The 12,934-nt window shown below is 39.3% G+C and overlaps 1 protein-coding gene and 1 long non-coding RNA gene across 2 annotated transcripts; one reads left to right on the top strand and one right to left on the bottom strand.

Annotated features, from left to right (window-relative positions):
• Window positions 1-169: 169 nt before the first annotated feature.
• Window positions 170-9,555, bottom strand: tgm2l (transglutaminase 2, like). The gene is made up of 13 exons (XM_027161615.2): window positions 9,344-9,555; window positions 8,093-8,269; window positions 6,631-6,861; window positions 6,203-6,321; window positions 4,669-4,797; window positions 4,227-4,404; window positions 3,855-3,993; window positions 3,668-3,771; window positions 3,248-3,490; window positions 2,875-3,153; window positions 2,604-2,764; window positions 2,383-2,519; window positions 170-744 (listed from the first exon to the last, which is right to left on the bottom strand). The coding sequence occupies exons 1-13, from the start codon at window positions 9,357-9,359 to the stop codon at window positions 582-584; spliced, it is 2,076 nt and encodes a 691-aa protein (XP_027017416.2). The 5' UTR covers window positions 9,360-9,555; the 3' UTR covers window positions 170-581.
• On the top strand, window positions 3,096-4,643 carry LOC125146160. The gene is made up of 2 exons (XR_007144633.1): window positions 3,096-3,229; window positions 4,235-4,643. It is a non-coding gene; the product is annotated as an uncharacterized LOC125146160 (long non-coding RNA).
• Window positions 9,556-12,934: the final 3,379 nt, after the last annotated feature.

Genomic DNA, 12,934 nt, shown 5'->3' with positions numbered 1-12,934 from the left:
TTGCATCAGTATGCAGTATTTTCTATCACATTTAGTTGGTTTATTTGGTTCTATTGGTAAAAACTTCCTAATAATGGACCATAATTGATTATTGATATTGAACATAAACCAGGAAAACCAACAGAAATTTCCACAGATGTGAGAAGGAGGAAGAGAGGAAGTGTAAGTGCAAGTGTTTATTCATATCTCATTACTCACAAACAACAGATAGAATACATTTTACACAAAATTATAATTACACAAAAAAGTTGCTGTATCAATAATGTGTATGTGTCATAAATGTTTATGTTTGAGTTATATTAGTAAGTCAATTAGTCTTCTTCTGCTTATTGCATTAGTTTAATACATATTTTTAATTTCCATGCATGAATTCGCTTTAATTTAACCAAGGACTTATATTCATAAAGGGCAAAGAATTGTGATTATATACAGATTTTTCAAGCTACCAAGCCAGGGTATGCATAAGTGAAAAAATGCTATTGATATTATAATATTAAGAACTCAACAAGTTCTCTTGTAGCTACATTAAGATTAATCTTATTTCATGCCTCAGTTGAATTAAAATGGTATGTCTGAGTTGTTTAAGCATTGTCAAATCTTTTCTTCTGAACAATTATAATGGCTTCACCCTTGACGTCTCTCAATCTATCAGAGTCAAAGTCAACCAGCAGCTTTCTCAGGCCAGCTCGAATGGGTTTAAAGGTGAATTTTACTACAACGTCCTGCCCAGGTCCAATATTGCCACTGTGAAGTACAGAAAAGATAGATTAGATCATCACAGACACAAATTACTGTAGATTGTGCTGTACACCGTTTTAGTTTCTCAACAAAATAGCAGTTCCACCGGAATCAGAACCTTTTCTAATAGTGTTGAAGATGCATTGCACGCCCTCTGATTCAAAACAAACTTAGCTTAGCAATCTAGCAAAATATGGAAAAAAGCAAGTTTACCGAGAGCTGCAGGATTTCTCACTGTTGCCTTTACTATCATCTATTGTCTTTAACAAGTATGATATGAAAGATGACAAGATCCCATATGGTTTTGGAGCTCAGCCATACATGTTTGTGCTAAGATGGTAGCAAAGTTTTGGAGGGTCATCACAAGGAGCCATATGACACATTTGAATGGTAAATAAAATGATAAACAGTTTGGCCAAAAGTATATAGAAACCCGACTGTCATACAGAGATGAAAAGACCTGGTCCTTGGAGGCTAAAATCAGTGCTTTGTTCTGGCCACTTGTGTTCTTTCTCACCAGCCTTAGCAACACATTTCTTTATAGACCTCGCTTTGTGCACATGGACACTGTTATGGTTTGGACTATAACCCTTAGCTTTAGTGAATAGAAATCTTAATGTTACATCATATGAAGACATTTTAGAAAATTATGTGCTTCTAACTTTGTGGCAATAGTTTGGTGAAGGCCAACATTACAGTATGGGTGTTATAGTCAGGCATTCACCTACTGTACCTTTGGCCGTATATGTAGCTTACTATTAATAACTGTTACTGGTAGAGAAGCCCAAACAATGTAAGATGGAATCAAATTCCTGATCAGTCTAAAGTAAAATTTCAGCATTCCAGCCCTAAATTTGGTAAAACACTCCTTCTAAAATGTGTCTTTTAGAAATGAACAAACATTTTTCTCTCAAGCATGGAACTGTTGTTAAAGGTAACATTCCAAGTGAAGACACACAGCAAAAATGTAGAGAAGCCATCTTGCTGCTGTAGAGCAAGATTCCTCCAGCAGAGACTATTTAATTGAAGAAACATGAAGAGTCCTGTACAGACATTTAAATACTAAAACTGTTTTTTGTTTTGTTTTGTTTTGTTTTGTTTTGTTTTTTTGGACATATCATATTAGTGTACATACACTAAGGGATGGGTATAAACAGCTCTGAAACACCAGTTTTGAGTTCAGGAGCTTTTTTTTTCAGTTAAACTTTTTGATACTTTCAGGTATACAGTAGTTATGTACGGACATTTACTCCAACGATTTTACTTAAAACCAGTAGGATGTGTTGTTTTATGGACTTTTTTCCCATATTAGAGGCTGGTAATTGTTTGTGCTGGTATGTAGTTGGCAGGTATGTGTCGAGGTCTTATGATGATTATCATCTTGATTTGTGCTTTCTCAGCCTGAAACATTCAGCCCATTTGATTTGTAGGGACTATGGATATGTTTTTTACAACACGGTGGTGAAACATGGCAAGCAAACTATAAGGGCTAATGGCTTGTAGCCACCAGTTCACTTTCTGTTTGTTCTAATCTACTTAGTATCCATACTTGATACACTATATTCTTCCTATAAATTAGGTTGGTTAATAAATATAAAAAAATATATGCCAAAAGTATAACAGAGATGGTGAAGCTATACATACGGAGCCTGGATCTCCTGTGCTCCTGTTAGCCCTGCCCCCTCCACTGTAAACACCCCTCTAGTCAAAGTGATAGGCAGAGGGTTCGTGAAGGAGATGTGTGCTGTCAGCTTACGTGATACCAACGCTTCTCCAATCATCTGAAACATTACACTGGGAATGAGAACACTGTAGAAGGTCAGTATTTACAAAAGTGAATTAGTGCCATGTTCTTTGTGCAGTACCTTGATATGAAGCTTGGGCATTTTTAAGAGGATATTGACCTCTTGTAGAATAACATTTTGCTCGCTGCTGGTTTGGAGGAGTGCTGTGACTCTGATCAGGTTATGCTCTGAAACGCATGCTCCATAGTGCTCGTACCGAAGCCTCATCACTTCTTTATGAGCTGAAGGATAATGACAAGTTTTACGTTCATTACACTATTTGCATTAACAGTACACTACAGACCCTGTATTTCTATTAGAGAACGATTGAGAACTGATTAACTTTATCTACCTTTCTGTGCTGGCACTGTGAGGTTGGCAGTCTTCCTCTGGCACTCTCCTAGATGGAGACTGTTGTATGTGACAGCATTAGATGTGACCGTGAGCTGAGCAGGTGTGTCTTCTCTTCCAGCATTATGCACCTCCACAATTACATCAAAGTCTGTTCCATGAATGGCCTGAGCATGCTTGATAGACAGCTCCAGTTTACCAGTTTGCCTATTTACCTGTCCATTTTGCTTCATCACTTTCTTCCCAGCCTTTTCGTAGACCTTTCTCTCCATTATGGAGCCTGATGAAGAAGAATGTATGACCAAAATATAGCATTTGCAGAGGCGACTTATTTAATGCAGAGTGATTTATCACAGGTAAGTGGAATAAAATACCTTCAGGGTATTTGTAGTTTGCAGTGATGTCTTCCCTGTAGTCTCCATACACACTTTTAGTGCTGATGTTTCTTCCCACATTTGTATGGTTCACTGACACTCGTGTCCTCTCCCCATCTGGATGAACAATCCAATAGACCACGTCTGCGTTCACCTCAGAGAAGACAAACCGTGCATCATATTTTATCCCCACCTCACCCTCTCTCACTGCCTTCACTGGGCATGGCCCACAACAGTATACACCTACAGCGAGAGAAAAACAAAACACAAATGGAGTGAATTTTGATTGTAAACGTTTTCAAATGCACAGATGTGATATGAAATTACAATCAATTATGTTTAGAAATGTAATCATTTTATCTCATTGTAATGCCTTGAGATCAAAAAGGTGAATTCTTGAACACTGTATTTAAGTCCTACCTTCACTTCTTTCCTGTGGAGTTGGGTCAAGTACTTGCCATCCATCATAACCTTCTGGGAGATCCTCTCTGCTCATCCAGGACTCCACCCAACAATGGTAATTCCTGAGCAAATAGAAAAATATTTAGACACTTAAACATCATCTAAGATGGCAAGGACTCAAAGTACAACAAATCATGAGCTTTACCAGATCATGTCGTTCCTGCCTTCAGATACATTCTCCAGCTTCTCATTAAATAGGCAGTCTACATTGATGTTACCATCAGTGTCATGGGCTGAGGTGAAGTTTGTGACACATCGAGTTGGAATGCCCAAACAACGAAGAACTGCAGAGTTCAAAAGATAGAAACACATTAGAACCATTGATTTACATGTTGATTAGATCTCTCTGACTCAGCTATTTGTAAAGGCAAAAGAGTTTGAGAGTAGTTTTTATTACATAGAGTTCAACAACATGAAAGTGTTATAAAATAAGCAAAAACACCACGACTATAAATTAACAATATACACTGTTAGATAACCTCTTCTTATGTTTAGATATTTTTAAATTTTTACTTACTTGTGCAGGCTACAGCAGAGAAAACCCAACACTGGCCATAACGCACCCTCTGAGCCCCTCCTTCACTCCAGCGTCTCAGGATGGGAACACTGCCAGTCCACCGTGTAGGGGCAACGCCATCGCTGTACTCACCATCCCAGCGCCCAAATATCACTCCACGGTCATCGTTTGAATTCACCTGACAAACAGATGCATTTGACCCGTTTAACTTTTGGCAGTGATACTGTCAAATATTTTGGCACACAGTGTCATTTATGATCAGGAACAATGTATTATATGTATGTATAAATATGTATGTATAATCTGTTCAAATTGTAGTTAACAGTAATAGTTTCATCCACAGTTACATCTCTATTTATAAGTATATTGTCAGACTGTATGAAGGAGCAGTAGATTATTAAAATTGAGTGAAATGTTTGGGATACCCAGACCATCGCCTTACCATTGCAGTAATTGTCCTACTAACATAAACAGGGTCTGCTCTTTTAGTGATATCCATCTCAGAGTTCTTCAAGGCAGCAGGGGAGTTATCCAGGATATCAAAGCAGATGTCCATCACACTGTTTTCAAACTAGACAGGCAGAACACAATAGTTACAATATTCACATGTTCACAACTTTGGCAAAAAAGTGAAACTGTTGAAATCTTTCTTCTTAATGACAGATAATGTGTCCTGACCCAATATGAATATGGGTGCACTATTGTTTTTGTTTTGAATCAGAGGTGTTTTTTGTTTTTGTTTTTTTTCTTTCTTCTTTTTTCTTCACGGGACAAAGGATTGCGACTTATTAGCAAGTGAAGCTTGCATTACAAACAAAACCCATGAACATGCAATATTGCATGATGAATCGTTCCTTCATGGAAATGGTCATGGTCATGGTGCTTTAAAATCCAGGCTAGTTTGTTTATATCATGGGATTAGGCTTCAATTTGATACAACATAATAGTGTTTGCCCTATCATTCAAAGGTCAAAAACTTGAAATCCTGACAATGCCACACATGTGGCCAGGTGCCAAGAGTGAAATTGTGGCCTTGCTGCCTGAGTGGAAGGGATGGCATACTCGCCCTCTCCTATCAATCACAGCAACAATTGTGGACTTCTGTGAGCTCATGTATCTAGAAGTAGACAGATATTGCCTTTTTGGACACATGATCAAGATTTTGAAAGCATGCCGTTGGCTGGCTTCATATATCTTTAGCACTTCCCACACCCACTTTGTGTTTAAATCAAATGCATATATGATATATGGAGCACAATATAAACACAAATAAATATATGTATAATGGTACTGGGCAATGAGGTGCATTGTACAATGCAGGCTAAATTAAGATTGTTTGGACTCTCAGCCATGGATGAACGCAGCACTGCCAGGATTTAATTAAAAAGACAAATACTTTACTATTGCACCAGTAGTGGGACTAACAAGCCTGAAACCAGAATGTTTTTTATCAAGCAGTATTTGTGATCACCAACAAAGGTATTTTTTCTATACCTTTATCTTTTTTCGTTATATTTATTTTGCTTACAATTGCTTACCCTTTCTGTCTTTACTAGCCTGAGAATGGGGTGGCAGGCCCCTGTTTGTAAGGCAAACATTCTCACACATCTTGAGCAGAAATGCATGACATCCAGGCTGAAAGACTGCCCAGGATGACCAGCCCCCTGTGTCTCTTTTGGCACACAGCTGCTACAATTCACACACTCCACCATCTAACTGCTGATTCTGACCACAGATTCCAACAGTATAAAACACCAATATATATCCATCATTTCCTGTCAGCTCTCCTAGCCCATGACAGTATCTCTGTGACAACTTTGGCCTATTCATTTAACCTAGCAGCTTCAGAGAACTAGAACATTAATAATTTTTACTTCTTACCCAACATAAACCTTTATTTGTTTAAAAATCCATATCTGAGAATAAAACTCTTAAACACTGTTAAAGAGGCTCATGCTGATATTGAAAGGTATTACCTGTCCAAAGTTCCAAAGCAGAGTGGTGATTTGGTCCCATGAGCCCTGGTACAGGATGCCATTCTCATTTAGGATGTACTCCTGCAAAAGCTCTTCATCAGGCAAATACACAGAGTCGGCTGCAGAATCAAATCCAAACACACACAAACACACACACACGCGTGCGCGCACACACACACACACACACACACACACACACACACACACACACACACACACACACACACACACACACACACAATAAATGTTAATATATCCATTAAAGTGATCTATTAAAGTTATTTATTTACATATAAACCAAACAGTCTACAGTCACTAATGTGATTTTATTTGATTTGTAACAAACTTTTATTTAATCAATTAATCTTTGCAGAAGTTTAAAAAAAGATATAGTTGTATGAGTCAAAGGGTGGAGAAATATTACATACCTTTACACCAGGGGTTGAAAAGCAGGAAAAAGGAATGAGGGGAGCTCTGCTCTAGGATGTGTCCCTCAGAAGAGAGCAAGAGCACAGTAATGCTGTACTGACCCACAGGGGCATCAGCAGGGCTGTGGACCCTCAGCAACACCTCACTCTGAGCTGTCTGCTGACTGAACCACCATTTACCATGAGCTGCCCTTGAACCTGAAACCCTCACCACCACCTCCCCCCGTGCACCTGCAGCGCGCGCGCGCACACACACACACACACACACACACACACACACACACACACACACACACACACACACACACACACACACACAGAAAAATGTGTATTATGCCAAGTCCTTGCCAAATACATTCTAAGTCCTTGAAGATTTTAAATATTTAAATAAAATTAGGATTGAATAATAAAAAAAAATCCTTAGTGGTTGACACTGGATATTGTATTTCTTACATTAATGAATAAATTACTGCTGTTCTTGCAAATGATTAGTTCATTCTTTAAAAGGTAAAGGTTATTAAGAAATGTTACACCAAATTTATGGATTAATATCATTAGTCCAATAAGAACCAATGGTGCTGCTAAAAACTCAATTTACCTCTTTTGAGAGATTACCAGATTTACTAGGGGGAAAAGTAGCTTTTCATCAGAAATAAGTCAATGTTCCATCAATATGCTATACTGGTTTTACAAGAGGAGCATAATAAGGGCAGAATATTCAGTATCTCATTTAGTTCTATAGAATTATTATCGCAGCGAGCTCCACTGGGGTGATGAACATTAACAGTGGAGAAGGAGTAGCCGACAAGACAGTTTAGGCTAGCTTAAAATGCTCTACCAACTGCCAAGCTCTGGTTTTATGGTTAATGAAAATTACAAGGCAAAATATAAAACAGTATGTCTATGATACAGAGCCATTTTTATTATAAGATAAATTGCAAAGATTAAGAATGGGATCAGGGATTGTGGAATGGATCAATTCCATACATTACAAATGTGTGTGCACCACAGTGGCTTGTAAAATATAAATATAAAATATGTCTCCCTTTTCCAGTGCCACAATTATCATTATGAGGTCAAGCCTTTTTTTTTGTAGGCTGCAAATTTTGCTGAAACCTTGCAAACATTTGCTGCAATCAACAAAGTTACTTAAAATGCTGCTCAGAACAAGTTGCTAGACTTTGTGCTAGAGGACTGAATGTTGTTTGGTTCTCAATTGGATATTACAGGGTTTAAACTAAAAAAAAATCACTAGATTGTAATTGTAAGTCATTTCTGAAAGTCTCTTAACTCCATTCTGTTTGAGATTATGTCTTTATTAATGCTTTCTTGCCCCACCAACTTCTATAATCATGAGTCACTGCTGAAAAGAAGTATTATGTAACTTTACCCCATTCCTCCCTTCTGTGTCCATGTACTGTACAGCAACTCTACACTATGTGTACTAGGAGTTATTACTGACCCAGGTTGAGGACCAGAGTGAGCTGTTGGTTTGGAGGCAGTGGAGGTGAATCTGTACAATGAAGGATTATAGAAAAGGGCTGTCCTCGACGCACAACCAGCTGATCTGTGCCTACTTCTTCTGTGTGATGGGCACGGTTATTCACTTTGCACTGCAGGTTCACATCACGAAAGACAACTGGAAGAGAAAAGTAGGTGTAAGAGGTGTGAGTAACATTTAGGCATTTAGACATCATTGTATCAGGACAGGATCCGTGTCCTTCAAGGAGCTTCATGGAAATATACCAAAAATATTGATTTACTACCATGTGCTATTCAAAATAACCAGATGAGTAAAAACCCTCCAAAAACCTTTAACACAGCATTAATATTTTGTATATGCAAAATATTGCATTCTTCGTTTCTTTTGAAAATAATGGATTTGTTTTCCTTGTGCAAAAATCTTTACACATTTTTACACAGTTTTCAATCTTTCTATTCTTTCTGTTTTTAAATTGTAAAAATGTGAAATTTGCTCTGCAACTAAGGCTGTGTTAGTGTAATGTCTTAAGACAGTGTTTTTGGAGCCTTAACAAATATTATTTTGACTACAGATTAGCCATCCTTTTTCCAAATCATATTCTGAATGCCTTTAAACTTCACATATTTTCAGGCCTTTGTGAGAACAGTAAAACTTTTACAAGCAAATATTCTTACATCTGGGCTTGAAACAACACCTATTACTCTCTTATTTTGGATGTCTGTCTATCATAAACAAAGGGTGGAGTATACATCTATAAACAATGTATACCACTGAACTGAAATAACATATATATTGCGACCACAACTAAATCTAATGCATCTCTGTTTACGTCACTGGGATTGTGATTCATTTTGCAGATGTTTTTTATGAAGCATTTAGTTATAATGGGGTTGAGACAGAGGCTAGGCACTAGGGGTCCAATAACAAGTTTTGGCTACAGAGCTGATAATGACAGTTCTCTTCATGAACATTATTTAACAGATAATAATACAAATACTAATTTGTGTTAGTTGTGTTAACACACTTCAGACTAATTTAGTCATTTGAATGGTTTACATTTGAAGAGAAAAAATGTATTTATATTATAGTCACTATTTTGATAAAAATGTCCTTAGTAATGATTTAAACTTCTACTTTATTTTCATGTAGCACATACAGTATATGGCAATTAGTAATTTAATTTTATTTAGGACATGACTTCTCATTCATATGATCAGAAAAGTTTCTTACCTTTGTGACTGGTCATTGTCAGATTTGCGTATTACTCCAGACAAAAATCTTGTTGCTGAAAAGTTCCACAGCAAAGCCTAGAGGAGTTTTTCCTTCCTTTAATACATATACCTTCATCAGGACCCTGCATTTATATAATGCACCAGAGCCAACCCCTCTGACACAATCTCTCCCTTTTTCTCTCTCTGTGTTAGTGCACACACACACACACACACACACACACACACACACACACACACACACACACACACACACACACACACACACACACACACACACACACACACACACACACACACACACACACACACACACACACACACACACACACACACACACACACACACACACACACACACACACACACACACACATCCACTCCTCTATGGCCTCTGACATCACACACACATATAAAGAATGTGAGTGAACACTTCTTTTGTCAGCCTGCAAGGGGGGAATGGACCTGAAAATGCAGAATGCATACAACTCCCAATCACAATTGGTTTTAATACTGAAAAGACAAGAGCAGTGTTTGGTAATAGAAGCAAGGATAATCCAACAAAGAAAGTCACAGGACTAAACAGGAAAGCCATCAAATTGACAAATAACAGTCCATACAAAATCTCTCCCAACAAGATAATACAGTTACAGTACTCCACAGAAATAAATGACCTGACAGAAAAATCCAGTAGAGCAGGGGTGTCCAAACTTTTTGCAAAGAGTGCCAGATTTGGTGTGGTGAAAATATGTAGGGGCCGAACATTCAGCCTGACATTCTTTGAAACATTAATATTAAATGCAAATGAACTACTTAATGATTTGTTTTATTGCAAAAGGCTTTCACTTTTCAAAAACAAAATGAATGACACACAGATTATAAAGATGAAAAAGTGCATATTAACTTAACTTAAAACTGTGGTTTTGATCATCACAAAAAATAAAATCAATGAGATTTTAGAAATTTATTCACCTCAGATGGCTAAACAAATAACTTGCCTGCATGTGACGGGTGATACTGCTTTATTTTTTCATGATGTTTGTTCACAGTTAGCTTGTTGAAATTAGCATGTTTCATCTGGTAGTGCTTCTTGATATTGAATTCCTTGAAAACAGCCACAATCTCAGCAAATTAGGCAGACACAGCTGTTTCGTTTTTCAGTGAAAAAATATGCCAATTTCCACTTGTCCTGGAAGCAGACCAAGTCTCCTTGGCTGTAGGGAGATTGGGCAAAGATATAAAGTGCACCATCTTAGAGAACCAATCCATTACAGAGAGGATGGAAGTCTGGCCACCTGAGCGGGGTAATACAGTAATAAAATCAAAGGCAATGTGAGACAACAGTCGTCGAGGGACAGGAAGCGGACGATGGAGAATGAGAACTCTTGTGTTGGGAACAGGCAGTGCATGCCCCCACAACTGGCGGACATCCCAGTGGAGGGTGGGCCAACAGAAACGCTGCTGAATGGTCGCCAAGGTGCAGGACACACCGGGGTGACAAAACAAAGGCGAGCAATGACACCCCTCGAGAACCTGGGAGCGTAGACTGTTAGGGACGAAAAGTCTGTCTGCTGGGATTGGCTTGCCCAGATGTGGCCTGATGGACCCTCCTCTTGATGTCCAGTTGAAGGAACCAAATGGTCAATGATGTGGGAAGAATGTTTTCCGTGCTAAATCCTTCTTCTTCTGGGGAGTGTAAGCGTGAGAAAGCATCTAGAAGAAACCCCAGTGAGCTTGGCGTGCGTTCACTACCTACCAACCAGTGACACCACTCCTCATGGGCAAGTTTCATAGCCAGAAGCTCCTGGTCCCCAATGGCATAGTTCCGTTCTGCCAGGGTGAGAAGGCGAGAGAAGAAGGCACATGGGTGCACCCGATAGTCCTTGGATGACCTCTGAGAGAGAACAGCTCCTACTCCTTGATTAGAAGCATCCACTTCAACAATAAACTGGAGGGCTGGATCAGGTAGTGTCAATATGGGGGCAGAGGTCAAGAGTTCCTTGAGCCTATTAAAAGCCAGCTCGGCCTCAGAGTTCCAGGTAAAGGTCTGAAGTGTGTAGGTGAGCCAATGAATTGAGGTGGCTACCGCACTGAAGCCCCGTATAAACCTCCGGTAAAAGTTGGCAAACCCTAAGTTCCTTGCACGACCTAGGATGCGACCACTCCTTGACTGCCGTAATATAAGCCGGATCCATCTGAATGCTGCCTACTGAAGGACAAGCTCCAGGAAGGTGGTCTGGGTGACATGAAACCCGCACTTCTCAGCCTTCACAAACAAATACTTTTTCAGCAAGCGTTGCAGCACGGTACGGACATGCACTTGATGTTCCTCTTGAGGGCGGGAAAATATGAGTATATCATCAATATAAACAAAGACGTACTGGTTCAGCATCTCCCGCAGCACATCGTTTACCAGTGCCTGGAATACCGCCGGGGCATTAGTGAGGCCGAACAGCATGACCAGGTATTCATAGGGACCAGTGGGAGTGTTAAAAGCAGTCTTCCACCCATCACCGTTCCTGATGCGCACCAGATGATGGGCATTCCAGAGATCAAGTTTGGAGAAGATAGTGGCCCCCTTAAGCAGCTCAAAGGCCTAAGACATAAGAGGCAGCGGGTAACGGTTCTTGATAGTTATGGCATTAAGCGCCTGATAGTCAATGCAGGGTCACAGTGAACCGTACTTCTTAGGGTCACAGTACTCCACAGAAATAACTGGCCTGACAGAAAAATCCAGTATAGTGAGACCAGGAAATAGTACAAATATCCAAGAAAACAAATGAATAATCCAACAAAGTCTCTAGTCCACGGAAGCAAAAAAACCCCAAAAACATTAATCCAATGTAGGACTGATATCCAGAATGAACGAGTGGTAATTCAAAAAAGGTCTCTGGCTGACAAACGTAGAAAGAGATAATCCCAAAAAAACAAAGAGAACAAAAAGGGTTATCTACAACCTGAACACATCCGGCCAAAATCCAAAATGGTAATCCATAAAAATAAAAGTGATACTTAAAGTGGTAACAGACATGCAAGAGCGGAAGCAACGATAACATGAGGAGATAATCTGGTGAGGGGGTGTGCACGATGTTTGAAATGCATTGTTGACATTTGAAATCACTAAAACAAACACGACCCTAACCCAAATGGGTGTCACCCCTGTTTTGATAGCTCCGCCCCACACATACATACGCAACCCAGGCAACATTATGGTGGAACCTGCTGGTGCAGCTGCCCGAGGGGATATTTTTAACAATAAATGAACTCAATGTGTTTTTGTAGTACTGTAGTGTGTTGTACCGTGAAATGTTCAGCTTCATTTCACGCGGAAGACGACGTTCAACACCTAGAACTCGAGGCAGAGGTAACGGCAGGTATCCGCCATGTCAGTATTTCAATCAATTTCGGCTAATATCACACATGCGCACTGAACACTCTCTCTGCCACATATTAAGAAGACATGCCCCTTTCTGCTAAGGTCAGACATGTGCACTGAACACTCTCTCCACAGCATATTGAGAAGACATGCCCCTTTATGCTCATTGGTTACACGTTTGTTTTGTTAGTCAGCCCGACTCAGTTTTCTGAAGCAT

The sequence above is a fragment of the Tachysurus fulvidraco genome, chromosome 13 (assembly GCF_022655615.1).
Source record: "Tachysurus fulvidraco isolate hzauxx_2018 chromosome 13, HZAU_PFXX_2.0, whole genome shotgun sequence".
Lineage (NCBI taxonomy): Eukaryota > Metazoa > Chordata > Actinopteri > Siluriformes > Bagridae > Tachysurus > Tachysurus fulvidraco.
Note: the sequence above shows the minus strand (reverse complement) of the source record. Positions and strands in the feature narration are given on the sequence as shown.

Bases quoted from the DNA above. Each gene is read 5' to 3' on its own strand.
- tgm2l (XM_027161615.2), bottom strand. The intron at 2,520-2,603 runs GTACTGCACAAA...GTAATGTTTCAG, and splicing joins TGCCCAAGCTTCATATCAAG to ATGATTGGAGAAGCGTTGGT. The intron at 745-2,382 runs GTATGTATAGCT...TGTACTTCACAG, and splicing joins GCACAGGAGATCCAGGCTCC to TGGCAATATTGGACCTGGGC.